At 35.6% G+C, this 26,519-nt stretch overlaps 1 protein-coding gene across 1 annotated transcript in view; it reads left to right on the top strand.

Annotated features, from left to right (window-relative positions):
* LOC133324373 (atrial natriuretic peptide receptor 1) overlaps window positions 1-26,519 on the top strand; it is a gene marked incomplete at its 5' end in the record, with an annotated part of 51,173 nt that overhangs the window by 12,511 nt on the left and 12,143 nt on the right. The window contains 5 exons of the mRNA XM_061533217.1: window positions 13,749-13,863; window positions 16,587-16,731; window positions 24,286-24,712; window positions 24,768-25,490; window positions 25,553-25,717. Coding sequence (XP_061389201.1) covers window positions 13,749-13,863; window positions 16,587-16,731; window positions 24,286-24,712; window positions 24,768-25,490; window positions 25,553-25,717 — 1,575 coding nt within the window. The remainder of the gene's footprint in view (window positions 1-13,748; window positions 13,864-16,586; window positions 16,732-24,285; window positions 24,713-24,767; window positions 25,491-25,552; window positions 25,718-26,519) is intronic.

The raw sequence follows: 26,519 nt of genomic DNA, 5'->3' as shown, positions 1-26,519 counted from the left end.
TGACACATTTGGTGTGGAATCGATCATTCCAAGCCGAGCTTTAGTTTAGTAGCAAATGAATGACAATTATTGTCAGATTTCATTACGGGAATTCGCTGATGCCTCAGCTGATTGTGGGTGAGAAAAAAATCTATGATAGCATTAAAGCAAGTTTTTTTTCAATTAGGGTCTAAGATTTCTCAGTTCAGAGCCACCACAGAGACACTATTTTTTATAAACAAAATCAGATTTCATTACGAGGGTTCGCTGATATCACAGCTTATTGTGGGTGTGAAAAAAATCGTGTTTTTCCATTGGGTCTAAGGTTTCTCTGCTCAGAGGCACCACAGGGGCAATTTTTCACACACTGAAAGTGATTTTTTCTTCCGAAAAAAAAAACATCGAAAAACTCAGTACACAATGAGGGCGATAGAAAACAATTTTAGAGACTACTGTTTGCATTGATGGCCAACTTTTTTTAGAGAAAAATCTCTAATAACTCTATTTACACTGAGGTCGATTTATCTGTGGAAAAAAACTCTCTCAGATCTAATTTCGCACTGATGGCGACTTTTTATAGAAAAAAAATCGGGGAGAAGCGATTTTTTCTTTTGAAAAAATACTCGGAAACCTCCGTTCACAATGAGGGCGATAGAAAACAAATTTAGAGACCACTGTTTATACTGATCTTTAATTTTTTTATAGAAACATCTCTAATACCTCTATTCACACTGAGGTCGATTTTGCTGTAGAAAAAACTCTCGGAGATCTATTTTCGCACTGAGGCGACTTTTTATAGAAAAAATCGGGCAGACCTTAGTTTACAAACAGTTCAGTAGAAAAAAAATCTCAAAGACCTCAGTTCTTGCACTGAGGGTGATTTTTTTTACAAAAAAAGTTCTCAGAGATCTTGGAACTCAAACTAAGGGCAATTTTTTCCAATAGAAACAAATTTCGGAGACCTCAGTTCCCACACTGAGGGCGGTTTTCGTCCATAGAAAAAAAATCTGGAAGACCTCAGTTCTCGCACTAAGGGCGAAAAAGTTCTCAGAGATCTTCGAACTTAAATTAAGGGCAATTTTTTCCAATAGAAACAAATTTCGAAGACCTCAGTTCCCACACTGAGGGCGATTTTCGTCCATAGAAAAAAAATCTGGGAGACCTCAGTTCTCGCACTAAGGGTGATTTTTTCTATAGAAAAAAATCTAGGAGACCTCAGTTTTCACACTAAGGGTGATTTTCGTCTAAAGAAAAAAAATCTGAAATACCTCAGTTCTCGCACTGAAAGCGATTTTTTCACACTGAGGGCGATTTTTTTCTATAGAAAGATTTTGGGCGACCTCGGTTCTTAAATTGAGAAAATGTAGAAGACCTCACTGATGGCGATTTTTTTCTATAGAAAACCAGTAAGGAAAGTAGTAAAGTCAGACGGGGCCGAATTTATGATACCCTTCACCACTTTGGGTATATCCAACAGATGGAATCCCAACAGACGTCGCATTTTGCAAGGACCATTAACATGAAATTAAACACGTCATTCTGAAAACTATACTAATTTTTGGTCCGATATAGAGTTGCTTCTTACAATGGGACAAAATTATGTAAATAAATTTAAAGCAAAATATCGAAATATAAAACCGATTTCATCGAAACTTGCCACATGTTCGGTTACAATATGTTTTTTTGCATTCGGCCACATTTTGAGTTCTTCATTTACTTATTAATCCAAATTTCGTGCAATTGGAAGGATATATAGGGACTTTGGTGCACCAATTATATGAAATCGGACGAAACTATATATGGGAGCTATATCTAAATCAGAACCGATTTTCACGAAACTTGGCAGACATCATTCTAGGCTAAATTCAGTACGTTACGCCAAATTTCGTGCAAATCGAAAGATATATAGGGACTTTGGGGCACCATTTACATGAAATCGGACGAAACTATATATAGGAGCTATATCTAAATCTGGACCGATTTTCTCGAAACTTGACAGACATCACTCTAGGCTTAATTCAGTACGTTATGCCAAATTTCGTGCAAATCGAAAGATATATAGGGACTTTGGGGCACCATTTACATGAAATCGGACGAAACTATATATGGGAGCTATATCTAAATCTGGACCGATTTTCTCGAAACTTGGCAGACATCACTCTAGGCTCAATTCAGTACGTTATGCCAAATTTCGTACAAATCGAAAGATATATAGGGACTTTGGGGCACCATTTACATGAAATCGGACGAAACTATATATGGGAGCTATATCTAAATCTGGACCGATTTTCTCGAAACTTGGCATACATCATTATAGACCTAAATGATTAGGCTGTACCAAATTTCGTGCAAATCGAAAGATATATAGGGACCGTTTACATTAAATCGGTAAAATATATATATGGGAGCTATATCTAAATCTGAACCGATTTTTCCCAATTTCAATAGGGTTCGTCCTTGGGCCGAATAAGTGACCTATGCCAAATTTCATCCAATTCGGATCATAAATGCGACCTGTACTTTGTTTACAATTTAACATGCACAGACAGACAGACAGACGGACGGACGGACATGCTTAAATCGACTTAGAAAGTGATTCTATGCATATTCTCAAATGGAACCATGTGTCTATCTCGTTTCCTTTTGCCTGTTACAAACATATGCACAAAGACATAATACCCTGTACCACAGTGTGGTGAAGGGTATAAAAAAAATCCCGGAAACTGAGGCCAATTTTTTGTAGAAAAACAAAACCGAGTCCTCAATTCAAACTAATTTTTTAAGTACCGAAAATTGGACGGGACATTAATATGCGGGCTATGACAAAAAATTGGGGTTTAAGAAAATGTCCTGCTTTCACACTCAAGGTACCCAGAATGCCAATTTACATTCACTTCGTTGAAGAATGAGCCAGTAGCTATATGTGGGGACTTTGTAAAAACATGGACCCATATTAACAAGTTTTTGCAAAAATATCTAAAAAAAAAAAAATATATAACTTTAAAAAATAGCAAAAAAAGGAGCGAGATCTTTACACAGTAGACAGAGACAGCCAAACATGGACCTACATCGTAAGTCTTCTGCACACAAGTTCTTTAGCTTCCAAGAGCCTGGAATACAGTCTCTTTGTTGAGGATATATAATACCAAAAATGAGTCGAAATCTGTGAATCTAGACCATCAAAAAATAATTCTGCAAAGATGTCTAATGTCAAATTAAATGCACTTCGATAGAAAATGCTACTAACAACATAAAAATGCCGAAAAGTTCAGGGGCTGGATATTTTTTTTTTATGGATGATAAGCCAAATGTGGGCCTACATTCAAAAATTTCTGCGAAGAAGTTTTTTACTAACTAAATATTTAGAATCCTAAATTACAACTACTTCGATTGGAAGGAATATGGGACTAGGACGATGTATCGATATGAAATGTGGTCTCCGGTGAATATTTTGAGATGTAGCAAACGAAATGATACATTTAATATAACACCATTTGGAAGAGGTGGAGGGTAAAATGAACTCACAGAGACTTCAGTTCTCACTAAGGTCGTATAGAAAATATCTCAGAGGCCTTAGATGTCAATGAGGCCGAAAAAATCTCAGAGATCTTAGACCTCACTTTACAATGAGAAGATTTTCTATATAAGAACGTGACCTCAGTCACTTTAGGTTTTTATAGGAGAAATTAAGAAATATATATATATATATATATATATATTGGATAGAAATAAATCTCAGATCCCTGCCCATCCGTTTTATTTAATTAAACTTTTTTATTTCTTTTGTTTAAAAAATTAAATAATAAATCATCGATATTTGTATTTCACACATTGTCGCACACAGATTTTATTTATTTTTTTTTTTATTTTTATTTAATTTTAACAGGTTTTTGTTCACATACAAATGTTATTTCAATATTTATTATAAAAAAAATGTTAATAAGTGTGTTTAAACAGAAATAAGACAATAGAACATTGACCGAATGAATTCTCCAAGATAGACTTGGATTTAAAGGGAGCTGTGAAGGTCTGCTGGTTTGGATGTTGAAAATGCAGGCTAACTAGCCCCTGAAAAACAAATTATTATTACTCCTTGAAAAAAAAAATATTTCCCAAGAAATTTATTACTCCTTGACAAAATATTCCCTTATGAATTCATAAAGTGGCTCTTTGGATTTTTAGAACCTTTATTTGCTACAGCCTATTGGAAGCTGTAAAGGTGTGCAGGTCTGGAAGTTTAAAAAGAAATATTATTCTTCATGAAATCAAGATCGGTTACTCCATGAAAAAATTTTCTTCAAGAAATTTGTTACCCTTTGAAAAAATAAATATCCCTTAAAAATTCTCTCCTCAATCACTCCTTGACAAATTATTCTTTATTTGGAAAATTTGGTAGTTCCTCTATTTTTTTAGACATCTATAATAATCTCCCATTGTAGATATTTAATATAAATGAGATTTTTTATCACTCCTTGACAAATTAAGAAACGCATATTTAAAAAAAAAAATTCGTTAGTTTTATTTTTTTAGACATCCCAAAAATCTCCCTTTGTAGATCTTTACTAAAAATTAGATTTTCTATATATAAAGTGATCCAATAAATAGAGGAGCTTCTATATATCTCATTGTTTAGCTACCTTGTCTAAATGGTTCCAACAACCATTTACTATTTTATTTGATTAAGTGCAAATGAAATTAAATTCTTCTTATCTCTGTCAGCACCTTTACTACTGGGTGAGTATTTCAGCCCTTAAAAAAAAAAACAAGCAAATAAATTAATTTATGACAAACAGAGACAAACTTATCGTCTTCCGAAAAAAACTAAAGCAGATTACACAGAGGAACACAAAGTCAATTAAAACCAGTAAGGAAAGTAAGCAAAGTCGGACTGGACCGACTATATGATACCCTTCACTACTTTGGGTATGTTGTACATATGTATCCTTACAATTGCATGTCACTGTTCCCTCGAAGGATCATGCTCATGTCTTTCTGCAACCTATGATAAATTTAATTTCATTCGGCAGATTTAGAGTCGTCTTCGTATCATGGGACAAATTTATGGAAAACTGATACACGAAATTCGCTACGCCCCACTTTAATAAATTTAATTTCAATCAGACACCCGTTCGAAATACATATGGAAGCTATGGCTGCATCTGCATCAATTTCAACGAAACGCAATAACGTGATACAAGTCTCAATTTGATACATTGTGCAAAATTTCATGGTAATTCAACAAACATTAGAAGTTTGGTGCATCATTTATGTAAAATCGGACGAATACATATCCATATGTTGAACCCATATCGAAATCTGAACGAAAATATAAAATCGAACGAAAATATATATGGGAGTTATATCTAACTTTGAACCGATTTCATGCAATTCGATGGATATATAGGGACTTTGGTGCACCTTTTACCTAAAATCGGACGACAATATATATGGGAGTTATATCTAAATCTGAACCGATTTTCATGAAACTTAACACACATCCATCTAGACTTAATTTAGTACGATATGCCAAGTTTGGTGCAAATCGAAAGATATATAGGTAATTTGGTGCACCATTTACCTTAAATCGGATAAAAATATATATAGGAGCTATATCTAAATCTGAACAGATTTTCCCGAAACTTACCACTCATCATTTCAGACTCAATTCAGTATGCTATGCCAACTTTCATGCAATTCGATGGATATATAGGGACTTTGGTGCACTTTTTACCTAAAATCGGACGAAAATATATATGGGCGCTATATCTAAATCTGAACCGATTTTCACGAAATTTAACACACATCTCTCTAGACCTAATTCAGTACGATATGCCATATTTCGTGCAAATCGAAAGATATATAGGGACTTTGGTACACAATTTACCTTAAATCGGACGAAGATATATATGGGAGCTATATGTAATTCTGAACCGATTTTCAGGAAACTTAACATACATCATTCTAGAGCTAATTCATTACGCTATGCCAAATTTCGTGCAAATCGAAAGATATATAGGCATTTTGGACGAAAATATATATGGGAGCTATATCTAAATCTGAACCGATTTTCCCAATTTCAATAGGGTTCGTCCTTGGGCCAAATAGATGAGCTGTGCCAAATTTCATCCAATTCGGATAATAACTGCGATCTATACTTTGTTTACAATTTAACATGGACAGACGGACGGACAGACGGACATGCATAAATCGACTCAGAAAGTGATTCTATGCATATTCTCAAAAGGAACCATGGGACTATCTCGATTAATTTTGCCTGTTACAAACATACTGAATCAGGTCCATACTTATGTCTACGCCGTTTTGTTAAAATCGGTTCAGATTTAGATATAGCTTCCATATATAGTTTCGTCCGTTGTCCGATTGAACAACATTTTGCACAGAGTACTGAATTAGGTCCGGTCTGATGTCTGCGAAGTTTTGTTAAAATCGGTTCAGATTTAGATATAGCTACCATATATAGTTTTGTCCGATTTTTTGTGAATGATACACTCCCAATGTTTGTCCGATTGAGCAAAATTTTGCTGTGTGATAAGGTTTGCTGAAATCGGTTCAGATTTTGATATAGGTCTTTTTATATATTTTCGTTCGATTTTATGTAAATTGTGCACCGAATGGCCGATTCCATCTCAATCGTCCCTTCAAAGATTCTATATCTGCCCTATCTACATAATATTGTAAATATTAACATCACTTGTATGTACCCAAAGTGGTGAAGGGTATCATATAGTCGGCCCCATCCGACTTAGAACTTTCCTTACTGGTTTTTTTATTTCATTTTTACGGGGATGGAAAATAATCCTGGCATATATTTACAATGGCATGCCCATAATTGGCATATTTTGAACGATGTTTGGTATTTTTAATGCGCACATCGTGCTGAAGGATATGAAAAAGTTCGACACAGCCGGACATAATGATATTTAAAAGGCTTTTATATTGGACTTTATTTATATTATAGGAGAGCGATTGGAAAATCGTATGGTGAAAATCGATCATACCGATTTTGACTTGCTTATTTGGGTTAAAATTTTTCATTTAGACTGGTTTTAATGTTACCAATTAAGGGAATTCCCACATTATCGATTTTAAATTTTGACGAGTTTCAACCGGTTGGTAAATGAGCATATCGGACCAAGGAATTTTTTTTTGTGTTTTTTGAAAATTGGTTTCGTTTTTAAAGCAAGCTCAAAAATATGCAAGATCTTCACCAATTGGATTTATCCTAGTGCATACGATATCTATGTAGGCCCAGAATATTTTTTATTGAGTTATCCTGCCCGCAAATTCGTAAAAACGCTGTTTCGAGAAAAAAGCATTCCTCGAGAAGGGACATTCCCAAGATTTTGTGGGTTCATATCAAAAAATAAAAAACCCGAAATTTTGAAATCGTGAAATAGGGGTCCGGGAGTCTCCTTAATGAATTTTGTATGCACCTCACATGGTGGCAAGTATAAAATGTTCGACCCGGCCTTAACGACTTTTTTACATGATTTTCCATTGGTTATATATTTTTTTGCCTTCTAAATTCAATTATAAATTTACAAATCCGCTTAACTTCATAAACAAATCAATCAATTTGATTGCTGTTTTTGTTGTTGCTTCTGCTATTATCCAACGTTTCATCTACATATCATCGAAATTGAATTGTATGCGGAACAAAAAAAGAAAAATTCTACAATATTTCATTTATTTGCATTTTATGAAGCACGCTTACCACTTGCGAGCTTGTGGCATATGCTCACTCACGCGAGCTATATTCACACTCGTGTTGTTGTAATTTTTTTTTTTTTTTGCTACTTTGATTAGCGGCTGAGTGGCAGGCCTGGCTGGATTTCTGATTGGCACAATCAGGCGTCCTATTAGAATGCATAGATATTGAATTGGCTGTTGTTGTTGCCTTTATCTACTATCGTTTTCGAAATAATATATTTTATAATTTTTCTATATGAAATTCAATCAAGTTGTTACAATCAGTCCGTCAGCCAGTCAGCCAGCAGTTAGTTGTTGTCGCTGGTTTTGTCAGTTTGCAAATTTTTATTTCACATTTGACCAGAAACATTTATGAGCATAGCGTTCACTCACTTACTCACCCATTGATGACGATGACTTTATTAAAAAAAACGATAAGAATTACAACAAAAACACCATCAAGAGCAATAGTTCGCGATAACTAATTGTTGCCACAAAAACGAATATTGTGTTTAAGTGGCGATATTCAAAAACGTTTAAATTCAAATCAAAAGCAGTAATAAAATTCAAAAAGGGGGAAGGGTATGTTTACGGCACATGTTCGGAGGTCATGAACGTTATATATTTTTATACCCTTCACCACACTGTAGTGCAGGGTATTATGTCTTTGTGCATATGTTTGTAACAGGCAAAAATAATCGAGATAGACCCATGGTTCCTTTGGAGAATATGCATAGAATCACTTCCTGAGTCGATTTATGCATGTCCGTATGTCGTCCGTCCGTCCGCCCATGTATTTTTGTTAACAAAGTACAGGTCGCATTTATGATCCGATTTGGATGAAATTTGGCACAGGTCACTTAATTGGCCCAAGGACGAACCCTTTTGAAATTGGGAAAAATCAGTCCAGATTTAGATGTAGCCCCCATATATATTTTCGTCCGATTTAAGGTAAATGGTGCACCAAAGTGCCTATATATCTTTCGATTTGCACGAAATTTGGCACAGCGTAATGAATTAGGTCTAGAATGATGTGTGTTAAGTTTCCTGAAAATCGGTTCAGATTTAGATATAGCTCCCATATATGTCTTCGTCCGATTTAAGGTAAATGGTGTACCAAAGTCCCTATATATCATTCGATTTGCACGAAATTTGGCATAGCGTAATGAATTAGGTCTAGAATGATGTGTGTTAAGTTTCGTTAAAATCGGTTCAGATTTAGATATATCTCCCACATATATCTTCGTCCGATTTAAGGTAAATGGTGCACCAAAGTGTCTATATATCTTTCGATTTGCACGAAATTTGGCACAGCGTAATGAATTAGGTCTAGAATGATGTGTGTTAAGTTTCCTGAAAATCGGTTCAGATTTAGATATAGCTCCCATATATATTTTCGCCCGATTTAAGGTAAATGGTGTACCAAAGTTCCTATATATCTTTCGATTTGCACGAAATTTGGCATAGTGTACTGGAATGAGTCTGGAGTGATGTGTGTAAAGTTTCCTGAAAATCGGTTCAAATTTAGATATAGCTCCCATATATATTTTCGTCCGATTTAAGGTAAATGGTGCACCAAAGTGCCTATATATCTTTCGATTTGCACGAAATTTGGCACAGCGTAATGAATTAGGTCTAGAATGATGTGTGTTAAGTTTCGTGAAAATCGGTTCAGATTTAGGTATAGCTCCCATATATATCTTCCTCCGATTTAAGGTAAATGGTGGATGTGTGTAAAGTTTCCTGAAAATCGGTTCAGATTTATATATAGCTCCTATATATTTTTTCTTCCGATTTTATGTAAATTGTGCACTAAAGACCCAAAGTTTGTCCGATTGCCACACAATTTTGTACAATAAACTTTAGTTAATATAAGTTAAACTCTGTCATTCCCATTGAAATCGGTTCAGATGTTGATATAGCTTCTTCATATATATTTTCGTCCGATTTTACACAAAACTGACACAAATTTTGCACAACGTAAGTTTTGAAATGTGGAAAGTTTTGAAATCGGTTCAGATTTGGATAGAGCTTCTATATATATTTTCTCCCGATTATAGGTAATTTTGTCACATTTTGAACAAATGAAAAATTTAGTATAGGTTGCAGAATTCGGCAGAATTCATCTGATGAATATACCCAAAGTGGTGAAGTGTGTCATATAGTCGGCCTCGCCCGACTTTACTACTTTCCTTACTGGTTTTTTAAATAAGAAATCGAATCAGTTATAAAATTTTCTATATTTGAAAGGCGTGATAACTCATAATTGAAAGGATAACTCATAGTGGGAACTTAGATCTGCTGATTTTCTATTTTATAGAAAGAAATATTTCTTCGGTATTGAGTTCTCTCCAAGCGGTTTAATGAAAAAGGGTCCTTATTTTAGGTCTCTGTATGATTTTTTTTTTTTTTCAATAGAAAAATCTCCTTCCTTAGTTATAATCCCCTCTCCAACCTTCTCACCCAAAATATATCAAAACCAAAAAATTATGACAAAGTACTTCGTACCGGTCAATTTCAAACTATCCCAACAAATATTTAAATACTAATTTTTATTTTGACGTAATCAATGACGTCAAAAATTTTTGTTGTTGTTGTTTCTGTTATTGTCAAAAGCCTTACTAATTAGTTTTAAGCTGCTGCCGGTAAAAAACAAAAAAAGTTATGGGGGTGATATCTGAAAATGACCAGAAAACACGCAAAGCGGCTACTTAAAATCATTTTCAGTAGCAATTCAAAATCGTACGAAAACAAAAAAAACAATTTTCCAGTAATTGTAAATATTTGTTTTACGATTTAATGGTTTTTGTTGTTCTTGCTTTCCAAATAGGGACAGTTATCAAATATATATGTATTATACAAGGTATCCTATAAATAGGGGAACTCCCAGAAGGCCTTCCATAGGTGGAAGACATATCAGAGGTCCTTTGCAGACTGAAGACCTCCGAAAATACTTTCTAAATATCAAAAACCAGCTTTCAAAAGTATTTTACGAACAGAAGACATTTCAGAGGTTTATTCAATGAATAGAAGACATTTTTAATGTCTTCCGAAGATACACTTACTTTCCGAGGTCTCTTTCAGGTCGTATATATTGACATCGCCCTAAAGTACGCCTAAAGCACGCCTTCTATAAAAATCTTAAATAAATAGACGACATTCTAATGAGGTCTCCTGTATACAGAAGGATCTCCAAGAAGATCTTCCACAACAAGAAGACTTTCTAAAGACCTTTCCTATAAACAAAGAGGTCGTTTATAGATAGCGGGATATATATACATAGATGATGAACCGGGGGCTCTAAAAATGTCTTCCCATGATAAACATAACTTCCGAGGTCTCCCTTACATAGAAGATCTTTTTGGGGTCCTATACGGTCAAAATACATTCCTGAGATCATCTATATTGAAATCATCCTAGCTTAGTCTTCTATAGACACACACTTTCTACACAGGACTTCAATAGATATTCGAGCATCTAAATAGGCCTCCGGTGGACAGAAGAATTTTCAAAAATATCTTCCTCAAACGGAAAATCTTCGACCTGAGACGTCAGGCCTCAGTGATGGCCTTTTTATACCCTTCACCACTGAGACGTCAGGCCACTGAGACGTCAGGAACTGAAACGTCAGGCCTCAGTGATGGCCTTTTTATACCCTTCACCACAGGGTAGTATGTCTTTGTGCATATGTTTGTAACAGGCAAAAGGAAACGAGATAGACACATGGTTCCTTTTGAGAATATGCATAGAATCACTTTCTGAGTCGATTTATGCATGTCCGTCCGTCCGTCTGTCTGTCGATGTTAAATTGTAAACAAAGTACAGGTCGCATTTATAATCCGAATTGGAATTTGGCAAAGGTCACTTATTTGGCCTAAGGACGAACCCTATTAAATTTGGGAAAAATCGGTTCAGATTTAGATATAGCTCCCATATATATTTTCTTCCGATTTAATGTAAATGGTCCCTATATATCATTGCATTTGCACGAAATTTGGTACAGCGTAATGAATTAGGTCTAGAATGATGTGTGCAAAGTTTCGTGAAAATCGGTTCAGATTTGGATATAGCTCCCATATATATTTTCGTCCGATTTTAGGTAAATGGTGTACCAAAGTCCCTATATATTATTCGATTTGCACGAAATTTGGTACAGCGTAATGAATTAGGTCTAGAATGATGTGTGTCAAGTTTCCTGAAAATCGGTTCAGATTTGGACATAGCTCTCATATATATTTTCGTCCGATTTAAGGTAAATGGTGTACCAAAGTCCCGTTATTTTCTTCGATTTGCACAAAATTTGGCTTAGCATACTAAATTGAGTCTAGAATGATGAGTGGTGAGTTTCGGGAAAATCGGTCGAGATTTCGATATAGCTCCCATATATATGTTCGTCCGATTGATGCACCAACGTCCCTATATATCCTTCGAATTGCACGAAATTTCGCACAGCGTACTGAATGAAGTCTAAAGCGATGTGTGTAAAATTTCGTGGATATCGGTTCAGATTTATATATAGCTCCCACATATAGATTATATTTTTAACAACTCGGCGTACCGAATAGCGTGTATCAATTTTGCTATAAATCGTTTTCCATAAATTTTTCCCATGTTACGCAAGCGGCTCTAAATCTGCTCGAATGAAATTTAAGTTAGGATAGGTTGGAGAAAGAGGGAACATAGACATGCAATTGTTAGGATACATATGTACATTATACCCAAAGTGGTGAAGGGTATCATATAGTCGGCCCAGTCCGACTTTACTACTTTCCTTACTGGTTTTCTATAGAAAAAAAATCACTGAGACCTCAGTGATGTGTTTTTTTCTATAGAAAAAAAATTCACTGAGACCTCAGTGATGCAGTTTTTTCTATAGAAAAAAATTCACTGAGACCTCAGTGATGTGTTTTTTTCTAAAAAAAATTCACTGAGACCTCAGTGATGCACTTTTTTCTATAGAAAAAATTCACTGAGACCTCAGTGATGCACTTTTTTCTATAGAAAAAATTCACTGAGACCTCAGTGATGCACTTTTTTCTATAGAAAAAAATTCACTGAGACCTCAGTGATGCACTTTTTTCTATAGAAAAAAATTCACTGAGACCTCAGTGATGCACTTTTTTCTATAGAAAAAAATTCACTGAGACCTCTCTATAGAAAAAAATTCACTGAGACCTAAGTGTTGTGTTTTTTTGCTATAGAAAAAATCTCTTACACAATGAATCCCTTCGAATGCACTGTAAAATCTTCCTCCCAAAAAACATCTGGTCTTTGTTGTTGCCTTAGTTTTCAAAATGCAACAACAACAAAATTTATAATTATTTATCGCATCGCATTGTCGTTGTTTTTGTTGTCGATTGTTTTTTTTTCTAAGTCACTTAATGATAATTGATAATCATAACTGCCTCCTCAGTGGGCAATGACAATGACCACTAAAATGCTTTTTTGTTTTGTACGGTATTTAATTTATTTACTACGGCTATTTTGTATACAAAACACACACAGAGATACACAAATATGTCACCAACTACCAAATAACCCAGCAAACATTTGTGTTGGGAAATTAGATGAATTGAAAAAATAAATCAATGATGGCGGAAGTCGGAAAAAAGAAATTATTGGAAGGGAAATAGATGATGAGAGTCAGGTCAGATATTTCCCCCTGAAAAATTGTTTGCTTTCTAAGAAAGTTTTCATTTCTGCCAGGAATTTTTCTTACAGATTTTCATTAGATTTGTAGGTAAATTCCACGATCGAAAATATTCTTCCTTGAAGAACCAATTAAATTCATTTGTATAATTTAACCAAAAATTGTTCGTTGGGTATTCGAAAATTATAAACTATCAACTACGTGCAAGAAGTAGCAACAAGTGATGTTTGCTGGTGGGGGTGTTTATTTACGGAAATTAATTACGTTGTAAAAAATTCCGAATAAAACATTTTAAATACAATTTCCCTCTTTTAGATTTTTCATTTTCTAGTATTGTCATCACACCAAATAATCTATTTTTAATGGATTTAGTTTTCTAATTTTGTTTCTATTTCTAATCTCATTACAGTTGTCATTATGTGTGCCGATCCGCATAATATACGGCAAATTATGCTAACAGCCGAGGAGCTAAATATGATCGATAGTGGGGAATATGTTTTCATAAATATTGAATTGTTTTCAAGGTGAGTAAAGTTTCAAAACCAAAAAACATAATACTAAGAAAAATTTCCCTTGAGGTCTCAGTGAATTTTTTTCTATAGAAAAAAGTGCATCACTGAGGTCTCAGTGAATTTTTTTCTATAGAAAAAAGTGCATCACTGAGGTCTCAGTGAATTTTTTTCTATAGAAAAAAGTGCATCACTGAGGTCTCAGTGAATTTTTTTCTATAGAAAAAAATCACATCACTGAGGTCTCAGTGAATTTTTTTCTATAGAAAAAAATCACATCACTGAGGTCTCAGTGAATTTTTTTCTATAGAAAAAAATCACATCACTGAGGTCTCAGTGAATTTTTTTCTATAGAAAAAGCATTCTATAGAAAAAGCATTCACTGAGGTCTAAGTGAATTTTTTTCTATAGAAAAAGCATTCACTGAGGTCTCAGTGAATTTTTTTCTATAGAAAAAGCATTCACTGAGGTCTCAGTGAATTTTTTTCTATAGAAAAAGCATTCACTGAGGTCTCAGTGAATTTTTTTCTATAGAAAAAGCATTCACTGAGGTCTCAATGAATTTTTTTCTATAGAAAAAGCATTCACTGAGGTCTCAGTGAATTTTTTTTTCTATAGAAAAAGCATTCACTGAGGTCTCAGTGATTTTTTTTCTATAGAAAAAAACACCTCACTGAGGTCTCAGTGAATTTTTTTCTACAGAAAAAAACACCTCACTGAGGTCTCAGTGAATTTTTTTCTATAGAAAAAAACACCTCACTGAGGTCTCAGTGAATTTGTTTCTATAGCAAAAAAACACCTCACTGAGGTCTCAGTGAATTTTTTTCTATTGAAAAAAACACCTCACTGAGGTCTCAGTGAATTTTTTTCTATAGAAAAAACACCTCACTGAGGTCTCAGTGAATTTTTGTCTATAGAAAAAAACACTTCACTGAGGTCTCAGTGAATTTTTTTTCTATAGAAAAAATGCCATCTCTGAGTTCTCAGTGAATTTTTTCTATGGAAAAAATCACATCACTGTGGTCTCAGTGAATTTTTTTCTATAGAAAAAAACGCCTCACTGAGGTCTCAGTGAATTTTTTTCTATAGAAAAAAACGCCTCACTGAGGTCTCAGTGAATTTTTTACTATAGAAAAAAACACATCACTGAGGTCTCAGTGATTTTTTTTCTATAGAAAAAAAAAAAACACATCACTGAGGTCTCTGTAAATTTTTTCCTATACAAAAAATGCCATCTCTGAGGTCTCAGTGAATTTTGTTCTATAGAAAATAACTCACATCACTGAGGTCTCAGTGAATTTTTTTCTATAGGAAAAAAAACACCTCACTGAGGTCTCAGTGAATTTTTTTTCTATAGAAAAAAATGACATCACTGAGGTCTCAGTGAATTTTTTTCTATAGAAAAAAAATCAGTCTCTGAGGTCTCAGTGATTTTTTTCTATAGAAAAATCACATCTCTGAGGTCTCAGTGATTTTTTTCTATAGAAAAAGTCTTCACTGGCTTTTGCCTGAATTTTTATGAATTGTTTCAAATTAGTTTTTCATTTAATTTACACCTCATAAGAATTAGTTGTTTTGTCGTGTTTTAATTGCAATCATTAATTTTGTTGTTGTTGTTGTAAATAATTACAATTTTATTTTTAATATTTGCTACTAAGTTGCAGGGTCTGGGTGATGATGATGATATTAAACATGTAATTAAATCATGTTTTATTATTCAAAACAACAACAAAAACATATGTTGTTGTGACATGACTTTTCTGAGTCAGAAATTAGTTAGTTGTTGGAAATTTACAAATCGTGTTGGATAGGGGAAAAAAATTATGACATGACAATACCATTGACCTTTGCTAACATTTGTATCAAAACTATTAAAAACTATTTTCGAGTCGAAGTGCAGGGATAATTTTTGATCGCTGACTATGTCATTTTCGGAACGCCATTTTACCTTTGAGATCACATCCTATTTTTGTTTAGTTTAAATGTTGGCACCTTTTTATTTCAAATATTTTTTTTCATTCCCTGGCACTGAAAATACTTTCACTTTTTGTTTCTAAACGTCATTCATCCTTAAATTTGGCATTTTCCCTAGTTCATACATTTCGGCCTGAATGAATGACAGACTGGCTGGCTGGTGGCTGTTCAATGTTTTTCGCTGAGTTGCTAAAAATTAAATTGTAAACAAAAAAAAAAAACATTTCACAATTCAGTTAAATCTTTTTTTATCAGCCAATTAGAAACATTGTAGCAGCTATGCACGTTTCCTACTTAAATGCAAGGTAGCTTACCCCTCTGCCCAGGGAATGAAAAATACTTTTAAATTGCCTTTTTATAGGGGTAATTAAGTTCGAATTATAATTAAAAATTTTAATCTAATTTGAAATAAATTAGCGTTAATTATTGGTGAATATATTTGATCCGCAGGAGAATATATAACTTTGTATAAGAAAAAGAAAGGGAGAGATTAAGGTAGGCTGCAGGTAGGAAAACACAATTGACGGCGTTGCAATAGAAATAAATTTCGCAGATCTTAGTTCCCATTAAGGACATTTTTTTATAAAAAAAAAACTCAAGAGACATCAACCAATGATTTTTTTCTATAGAAAAAAAACTTCGTTTTCTATAGTAAAACCTCCTCAGACATCACCTCACATTGATAAATTATTCTCCCCTATAAAGAAACACCATCTACCCTTAGTAATTAATTTCCATTTCTTTTTTTTTGGCTTCTTTTGCAGATCACCCTATCTAACCTCCCAGCCCTGGTATGATAAAAATGATACAGCGGAAAATAATGAACGAGCCCGTAAAGCCTACACAGCAATGTTAACGGTAACACCTAAACAACCGGATGATGAGGAATATACCAAAGTATCGGATGAGGTAAGCCAAATGCCAGCGAACAAAACATTTTTTTTCAGGTGGAAATAAACAAAAATTTTAAGTAAATGTTTAAATCCAGAAATCCTAGAAATTCAAATAAACAATAATTGGCAGAACAAGAACAATAATAATCATAAGCAACAACAACAAAATTTGTAGAACCACACATGTTTAGAACTAAATGAAGGGAAGAGGGAGACGACATCATGGCTCGTCTATATAGGGCTTCTTATAGACGAGGCCAAGGAAGTCTACTTTAGACGAGCTGCAGGGATTCCATAAAGGAGTTGAAAGGATTATTCCATAGACAAGATGAAGGGAAAGTTTTACAGAGGACCTAGAGGGGGTCTTCCATAGAAGAGCTGAAGGGAGACTTCTATAGACGAGTTGACGGCCGTCTTCTTTAGAAGAACTGAAGAGAGTCTTCTATATACACACTGAAGGGAAGCTTCTATAGGTGAGCTAAGGGGAATCTTCTACAGATGAGCTAAGTATTGAAAAAAGTATTCTTTAAAAATCTACCTCTTGGAGTCTACTTGAAAATTTCTTTAAAAAATCTCTCTGGAAAAAATATATTTTTTTCAAAATGCACGCCTTGGAATATTCTTGAAAAATGTTTTTTTTCAAAATCTACGCCTTGGAATATTCTTAAAAAAAAATTTTTTTTCAAAATCCAAGCCTTGGAATATTCTTGAATAATGTTTTTTTTTTAATCTACGCCTTGGAATATTCTAGAAAAAAAATTTTTTCAAAATCCAAGCCTTCGAATATTCTTGAAAATTTTTTTTCAAAATCCAAGCCTTGGAATATTGTTGAAAAAGGTTTTTTTCAAAATCCACGCCTTGGAATATTCTTGAATAATATTTTTTTTTTTTAAATCTACGCCTTGGAATATTCTTGAAAAAATATTTTTTTCAAAATTAAAGCCTTGGAGTCTTCATTAAAAAATCCACTCTTTGGAATATTCTTGAAAAAATATTTTTTTCAAAATCCAAGCCTTGGAGTCTTCTTTAAAAATCCACTCCTTGGAGTCTTCTTTAAAAAATCCACGCCTTGGAGTCTTCTTTAAAAAATCCACGCCTTGGAGTCTTCTTTAAAAAATCCACGCCTTGGAGTCTTCTTTAAAAAATCCACGCCTTGGAGTCTTCTTTAAAAAATCCACGCCTTGGAGTCTTCTTTAAAAAATCCACGCCTTGGAGTCTTCTTTAAAAAATCCACGCCTTGGAGTCTTCTTTAAAAAATCCACGCCTTGGAGTCTTCTTTAAAAAATCCACGCCTTGGAGTCTTCTTTAAAAAATCCACGCCTTGGAGTCTTCTTTAAAAAATCCACGCCTTGGAGTCTTCTTTAAAAAATCCACGCCTTGGAGTCTTCTTTAAAAAATCCACGCCTTGGAGTCTTCTTTAAAAAATCCACGCCTTGGAGTCTTCTTTAAAAAATCCACGCTTGGAGTCTTCTTTAAAAAAAAAAATCCACGCCTTGGAGTCTTCTTTAAAAAATCCACGCCTTGGAGTCTTCTTTAAAAAATCCACGCCTTGGAGTCTTCTTTAAAAAATCCACGCCTTGGAGTCTTCTTTAAAAAATCCACGCCTTGGAGTCTTCTTTAAAAAATCCACGCCTTGGAGTCTTCTTTAAAAAATCCACGCCTTGGAGTCTTCTTTAAAAAATCCACGCCTTGGAGTCTTCTTTAAAAAATCCACGCCTTGGATCCTTCTTTAAAAAATCCACGCCTTGGAGTCATCTTTAAAAAACCCACGCCTTGGAGTCTTCTTTAAAAAACCCACGCCTTAGAGTCTTCTTTAAAAAATCCACGCCTTGGAGTCTTCTTTAAAAAATCCACGCCTTGGAGTCTTCTTTAAAAAATCCACGCCTTGGAGTCTTCTTTAAAAAATCCACGCCTTGGAGTCTTCTTTAAAAAATCCACGCCTTGGAGTCTTCTTTAAAAAATCCACGCCTTGGAGTCTTCTTTAAAAAATCCACGCCTTGGAGTCTTCTTTAAAAAATCCACGCCTTGGAGTCTTCTTTAAAAAATCCACGCCTTGGAGTCTTCTTTAAAAAATCCACGCCTTGGAGTCTTCTTTAAAAAATCGACGCCTTGGAGTCTTCTTTAAGGTCTGAAACAAATCTTTAAAAAATCCACGCCTTGGAGTCTTCTTTAAAAAATCCACGCCTTGGAGTCTTCTTTAAAAAATCCACACCTTGGAGTCTTCTTTAAGGTCTGAAACAAATCTTTAAAAAATCCACGCCTTGTGGAGGTTGTAGAAAAAATATTCTTTAAAAAATCCACGCCTTGTGGAGGTTGTAGAAAAAATATTCTTTAAAAAATCCACGCCTTGTGGAGGTTGTAGAAAAAATATTCTTTAAAAAATCCACGCCTTGTGGAGGTTGTAGAAAAAATATTCTTTAAAAAATCCACGCCTTGTGGAGGTTGTAGAAAAAATATTCTTTAAAAAATCCACGCCTTGTGGAGGTTGTAGAAAAAATATTCTTTAAAAAATCCACGCCTTGTGGAGGTTGTAGAAAAAATATTCTTTAAAAAATCCACGCCTTGTGGAGGTTGTAGAAAAAATATTCTTTAAAAAATCCACGCCTTGTGGAGGTTGTAGAAAAAATATTCTTTAAAAAATCCACGCCTTGTGGAGGTTGTAGAAAAAATATTCTTTAAAAAATCCACGCCTTGTGGAGGTTGTAGAAAAAATATTCTTTAAAAAATCCACGCCTTGTGGAGGTTGTAGAAAAAATATTCTTTAAAAAATCCACGCCTTGTGGAGGTTGTAGAAAAAATATTCTTTAAAAAATCCACGCCTTGTGGAGGTTGTAGAAAAAATATTCTTTAAAAAATCCACGCCTTGTGGAGGTTGTAGAAAAAATATTCTTTAAAAAATCCACGCCTTGTGGAGGTCTTTAAAAAAAATATTCTTTAAAAAATCCACGCCTTGTGGAGGTCTTTAAAAAATATTCCTTAAAAAATCCACGCCTTGTGGAAGGTCTGAAAAAAAATCTTTAAAAAATCAACGCTTGGAGGTGGTTGCAGACAAAATATTCTTTAAAAAATCCACGCCTTGTGGAGATGTTAAAAAAATATTCTTAAAAAAAACTCCACGTCTTGTGGAGGGTCTGGAAAAAATATTCTTTAAAAAATCCACGGCTTGTGAAAAAAAACTTCACTACATAAAAGAGGGTTTAAAAAATATTCTTTAAACAAATATTTTCCGAAGACCTCCACAAGGCGTGGATTTTTTAAAAAATATGTTTTCAATGTCTCCGCAAGAAGTGGATTTTTTTTAAAAATATGTTTTTAAGGCATCCATAATGCTCGGATTTTTTAAAAAATATTTTCTGAAGACCTCCACAAGGCGTTGATTTAATAAAAAATATTTTTTCAAAACTTCCCCAGGGCCTCGACCTCCATAGGGTGTGGATTTATAAAAAAAAATATTTGTTGAAGACCCTCACAAGGCTTGGATTTATTAAAAAAATATTCTCAAGATTTTTGTCCCTAATCTGACAGACTTTTCCCTTTGTTTGTTGTCCTTTTACAAACTCTAAGTATTTTGTAATGTGTTGATTTACGTACCTGCAAATTCTGGCATTAAAATAAGAAAAAATGCAGTTCCCCTTGGCAAAGCTATAAACTCTTAAAATTGCTTAAATTTTATGATCTTTCATGTTTTCACTCTTCCATTTTTTTTTTGTTATCCTTTTATCATCCTTTGGCAATGGTGTGTATTTTTCTCCATATAAATTCTCGTCTAGTCATGTTAATGGAGCAGAGACAAATTAAATAATGTTGGTATGTTTTCGTATTCACATTAAAACTGCATCAGGATTCTGTGAAGATGGAAATGGAACGACTGAGTGCAAAGAGTTTATAGGCGAGTGGGGGATGGGGTTAAAGGATAAATTAACAAACACAAGAAAAAATCAAGTTAAAATAATATAAAAGTTGTAACAAAGTTGCCAGAAAAAAACTTTTTTCTTTTTTTCCACTTCAAGGCGAGGGTTTTTTCATTTTGAAGAGTTGTGTAGAGGGGGGAAATATTTGTGGTTTAAAAGAATTTCACCGAACAGAGAAGTGTTTAAATGTCACAATTTTTTAAGGAATTTTCCGATGAAGAACAATTATGTTTAAAGACAGAATTTCATATTGGTGATATAGTCTCCCAAGGTCATCATTCGCCTACTGCTCCTTCATCTCTTTTATGATGGAGTGATCAAGAACATTTAAATCGGGCCATTAAAGGATATTTAGATCGGGTCATTACTTCACCATCTCTCTTTAAAACCTTTCTCCTAGTGCCCTATAAATTCTTCAGAACTTTCAAAAAAAAGTCCCCCTCTTTTTCTTCGCCACAAATGTCCTTTCCAATATCCTTTTGCCACTTTTCCATTTTCAACACAATTTTCCCCTTCATTAAAAATATTTTCACACTTTTGAATTTATATTCCCCCCGTTTTTTTGTTTTACTTGCTGAAATCATGAATTCATGCATTCATTCACAAAATTGTGCATTCATTAATGCGAGAGGGGAGGGAGGATATCTGATAAATAAAATTTCCTTCTGTAGGTGTAAAAAACAGAAACTCATAAAAAGGGAATTTATATTCCGTAACATTGTTTTCAAGCACTGAGTCGGATTTTCAATTTATGAAATTCAGTTGGTTTACTTTTTTTGGTTGTCATAATTCAGCTTTCGTCGCACACAACCCTCCCCAAGGGAAATGGAAATTTTTCGCGATGGTGGAGCAACCAAATATGGAGGATGGTTAAAATCATATTTTTTCGAAGGCACTTCATACGAGGATTTTTTAAAAATATTTTTACAAGGCCATTTAGTCGAAGTGTTTATACCCTACACAACAATGTTGTCAGGGTATTATAGCTTTGTGCAGCCCCAAAAGTTTGTAACGCGAAATATTGGCCCTAGACCCACCTTTAAGTATACCGATCGTCATATCTCGACTAGCTGAGTCGATCTAGACATGTGTGTCCGTCCGTCCGTCCGTCTGTCTATATAATTTTTAAACACGATACAAACCATAGTTATGGACCAATCCTCACGAAATTTTGCATGTAGGATGGGTTCGGCCCAATGAAGACCCCTATTGTTTTTGGTAAAGATCGGTTAACATTTAGGGGATGAAATGGACCAAATACTTAATTTTTGTCGGTTTTTCTGGTCGATCCAGAGGTCGCAATTATGTCTCAAACATCGCGAAAATTTACATGGAGAAGGCTATCGAGCCAAAGAATAAGCATGCCTGATTCTGGACAAGTAATTAGAGGGGCTGTACTGAATATAAGTAATATTCGTGTATGGAGGTGCTGCCTGTGTAGGAAGAGGTGCTGTTGACCTCTAATAGAGTCGAAATAAGAAAGTATTTTTAAAGACCTCGAAAAGGCGTGGATTTTTAAGGAATTATTCTACAAGGCGTAGGTTTTTTCAAGGATAATTTTTCCAGGCACAAAACATTGATTTTTTAAAGATTATTTTTTCAAGACCTCCACAAGGGATATATTTTTAAAGAAGGCGTGGATTTTTTAAATAATATTTCTTTCGAGACCTCCAGAAGGCGTGGATTTTTGAAGAATCATTTTTGCAGACCCTATGCAAGCCGTGGATTTTTAAAGAATCATTCTTCCTGACCCTTCAACCCTAAGAAATATTTTAAAGACCTCCAAAAGGTGTGGATTTTTAATAAATTATTCTACAAGGCGTAGGTTTTTTCAAGGATCATTTTTCCAGGCACAAAGCGTGGATTTTTCAAAAATTTTTTTTTTCAAGAATTTTTGGAATTTTAAAGCCTATTTTTTCAGACCTCCACAAGGCACAGATTTTTTATTTAAATAATATTTCTTTCGAGACCTCCAGAAGGCGTGGATTTTAAATAATACTAATAATAATCATTTTCCAGACCCTTCTTAGGTCGTGGCTTTTTTAAAAATCGTTTTCCAGACCCTTAATACGTCGTGGATTTTTAAAGAATCATTTTCCAGACCCTTCCCAGGGGTCCAAACCCTTCAACTCGACTATGATAGACTCACAGGACCTTCGACTCATCTCATATAAACTCACAGGACCTTCGACTCATCTCATATAAACTCACAGGACAGTCAGGTCGTCTATATAGACTAACTGGCCAGTCAGCTTGTCTATATAGATTCACTGGCCAGTCAGCTCTTCTATATAGACTCACTGGCCCTTTAGCTCGTCTATATAGACTCACTGGCCAGTCAGCTCCTCTATATAGACTCACTGGCCAGTCAGCTCGTCTATATAGACTCACTGGCCAGTCAGCTCGTCTATATAGACTCACTGTCCAGTCAGCTCGTTTATATAGACTCACTGGCCAGTCAGCTCGTCTATATAGACTCACTGGCCAGTCAGCTCGTCTATATAGACTCACTGGCCAGTCAGCTCGTCTATATAGACTCACTGGCCAGTCAGCTCGTCTATATAGACTCACTGGCCAGTCAGCTCGTCTATATAGATATAGACTCACTGGCCAGTCAGCTCGTCTATATAGACTCACTGGCCAGTCAGCTCGTCTATATAGACTCACTGGCCAGTCAGCTCGTCTATATAGACTCACTGGCCAGTCAGCTCGTCTATATAGACTCACTGGCCAGTCAGCTCGTCTATATAGACTCACTGGCCAGTCAGCTCAGCTCTATATAGACTCACTGGTCCCTTAGACCATTTATATAGACTCACTGGTCATGAGCCCTTCAGCTCGTCTATATAGACTCACTGGCCCTTCAGCTCGTCTATATAGACTCACTGGCCCGTCAGCTCGTCTATATAGACTCACTGGCCAGTCAGCTCGTCTATATAGACTCACTGGCCAGTCAGCTCGTCTATATAGACTCACTGGCCAGTCAGCTTGTCTATATAGACTCACTGGCCAGTCAGCTCGTCTATATAGACTCACTGGCCAGTCAGCTCGTCTATATAGACTCACTGGCCAGTCAGCTCGTCTATATAGACTCACTGGCCAGTCAGCTGGTATATATAGACTCACTGGCCCTTCAGCTCGTCTATATAAATACACTGGCTCTACAGTTCGTCTATATACACTAACTGGCCCTTCAGCTTGTCTATATAGACTCACTAGCCCCACAGTTCATCTATATAGACTCACTGGCCCTGTAGATCGCCTATATAGACTCTCTGGACCTTTAGTTCGCGTATATAGACTCACTGGTCCTTTAGATCGACTTACTGCAGTTCATAGAGAGCCCCATCAACTCATCTATAGAGACTTCCTTCAGCTAAAACCCTCCTTTCCTAACGCCAAAATTTGTCCTCCCTTCCCTCGTAAGAACCTACATTGCATCGTTACTGTCACGCATCCAATACCCTTGCAATTCCCCACACACACATATAAATTCTTGTGAATGTCTCAACGTTAATGCACTATCAAGGAAGTAATTCTTGAAAAAAAAAGTGGAGAACATCAACGGAACATCCTTGCTGCTGCTGCTTTTTGTGTGTCAACGTATCCTTGCTCTTCTTCTTTTTTTTCATTTCGCTTTTTTGTTTTCAATTTTCCAGATTAAATCCATCGCAAAGGCCAAATACAATTACACGTTCCATGACAATGAACCCATATCGGTGTTCGTTACCTCCTTTTACGACGGCGTCCTGCTGTATGCCAATGCGCTGAATGACAGCATACGTGAAGATCCCACAGTGCTGACACGTCCCATCAATGGTACGGATATGGTGCGTCGCATGTGGAATCGTAGTTTTATGGGTATAACGGGAAATGTGACAATCGATGCCAATGGTGATCGGATCTCTGCCTACTCGTTGCTGGATATGAATCCAACGACGGGGCGTTTTGAAATTGTGGCACATTTTCAACACAACAAATTGGAATATGTGCCGGGCAAAACCATACATTGGGCTGGGAATCGTTTGGATCCACCCTTGGATAGGCCGGTGTGTGGTTATGATGGTTCGCTGTGTCCCGATAATTGTAAGTATGGTAGAAAAAATCTGAAAATAAGATTTCCTAAAAATTTTATTTACAGCTCTGCCAGGCTATGCCATACTCTCTTTGGTCCTTGGCGTGGTGGTGGTCATCATGAGTGTTTGTTTCTTCTTTGGCTATCGCCATTACAAATCGGAGGCTGAAATCAATTCCATGGCATGGAGGGTAAATATCGACGATGTAATTTTCCACAATTCCGCAGGTCGCTGCTTCCGTGGCTCGTTACACTCCCTAGTCAAGCATAACTCACAAATGACCCTGATGTCGGATGATATGGGCTCGCTAAGTGGTGATCGTCAAATATTTATACCCGTGGGCCTATTTCGTGGTTGTAAAGTTGCCATCAAAACGGTGGACGAGAGGAACATTACCCTCAACCGCTCACTGATGTTGGAATTAAAGAGAATGAAGGATTTACAACATGACCATTTGGTGAAATTTTTCGGAGCCTGCCTAGATCCAGCTAAGAGTTTCATTCTAACGGAATATTGTCCAAAGGGTTCGCTGCAGGACATTTTGGAAAATGATCAATTCCAATTGGATTGGATGTTTAAGCTGTCTCTGATGCATGATATTGTCAGGGGTATGCAATTTCTGCATAATTCCGATATTAAAGCTCACGGAAATTTGAAATCTTCGAATTGTGTTGTGGATTCAAGATTTGTGTTGAAGATATGTGATTTTGGTTTGCATACCTTGCGGCGGAATAGTTACGATAAGGAAAATGATGTGGAGAATTGTAACAGTCATTCGTATTGGAGTAGTAAGTATTTGAAGGGGGGAAGATTTTTCTGAAGGGTTGTCATAATTTTTTATATTTTTCAGAACTTTTATGGACCGCCCCAGAGCTGTTGAAAATGGAACACAATCGCCCAGCGGAGGGTACCCAAAAAGGAGATGTCTATTCATTTGCCATTATTGTCCATGAAATTAGTACCCGCCAGGGCCCATTTTATTTGGGTAAATTGGAAGAGGAGAAATCACCACAAGGTAAGTGAAAGAAAATGAGATTATAAGTAAATAAATTATTCTGTTGCCGTTTTGGTATTCCATAAAACGCATTTAGAGGTGTTCTAGTTTTACAACTCCCTTGAAAGGATATATAGCCTCACTGGCCCCAGAGTTCGTCTTTATATGATAATGGACGCCTCAGCTTGTTTACATAGACTCCCTGGTTCATTTGTATAGATACACTGGTCTTTCAGCTTCTCTGTGATACTCACTGGACTCTGAACACACTGTCCCCCAGGATGTTTGTATATATTCAGCTAGTCTATATAACCTGACTGGCATTCCAGATCCTTTGTAGTAAACTAACTGTCCAAACTCCAAAGCAAATGGCCCTCAGTTTGTCTACATAGACTCACTGGCCCTTCATCTCGTCCATACAGACTCACTGGCCCCTTAGCTGGTCCATATAGACTTATTGTCCCCTTAGCTCGACAATATACACTCACTGGCCCTTCAGCTCGTCTGGGTAGAATCACTTGCCTTTTGCTGGGCTATAAAGACTCACCGACCATCATCTCGTCTATAAAGATTCACCGGTCCTTCAGCTCGTCTGTATAGACCCACTAACCCTTCAGCTCGTCTATATAGACTCACTAACCCTTCAGCTCGTCTATATAGACTCACTAACCCTTCAGCTCGTCTATATAGACTCACTAACCCTTCAGCTCGTCTACATAGACCCACTAACCCTTCAGCTCGTCTATATAGACACACTGGCCCTTCAAGTCGTCTATATAGAAACACTGGCCCTTCAGCTCATCTATATAGACTCACTGGCCAG

The sequence above is a fragment of the Musca vetustissima genome, unplaced genomic scaffold (assembly GCF_032173495.1).
Source record: "Musca vetustissima isolate MV318-11 ecotype Yass unplaced genomic scaffold, APGP_CSIRO_Mvet_v1 utg1469, whole genome shotgun sequence".
Lineage (NCBI taxonomy): Eukaryota > Metazoa > Arthropoda > Insecta > Diptera > Muscidae > Musca > Musca vetustissima.
Note: the sequence above shows the minus strand (reverse complement) of the source record. Positions and strands in the feature narration are given on the sequence as shown.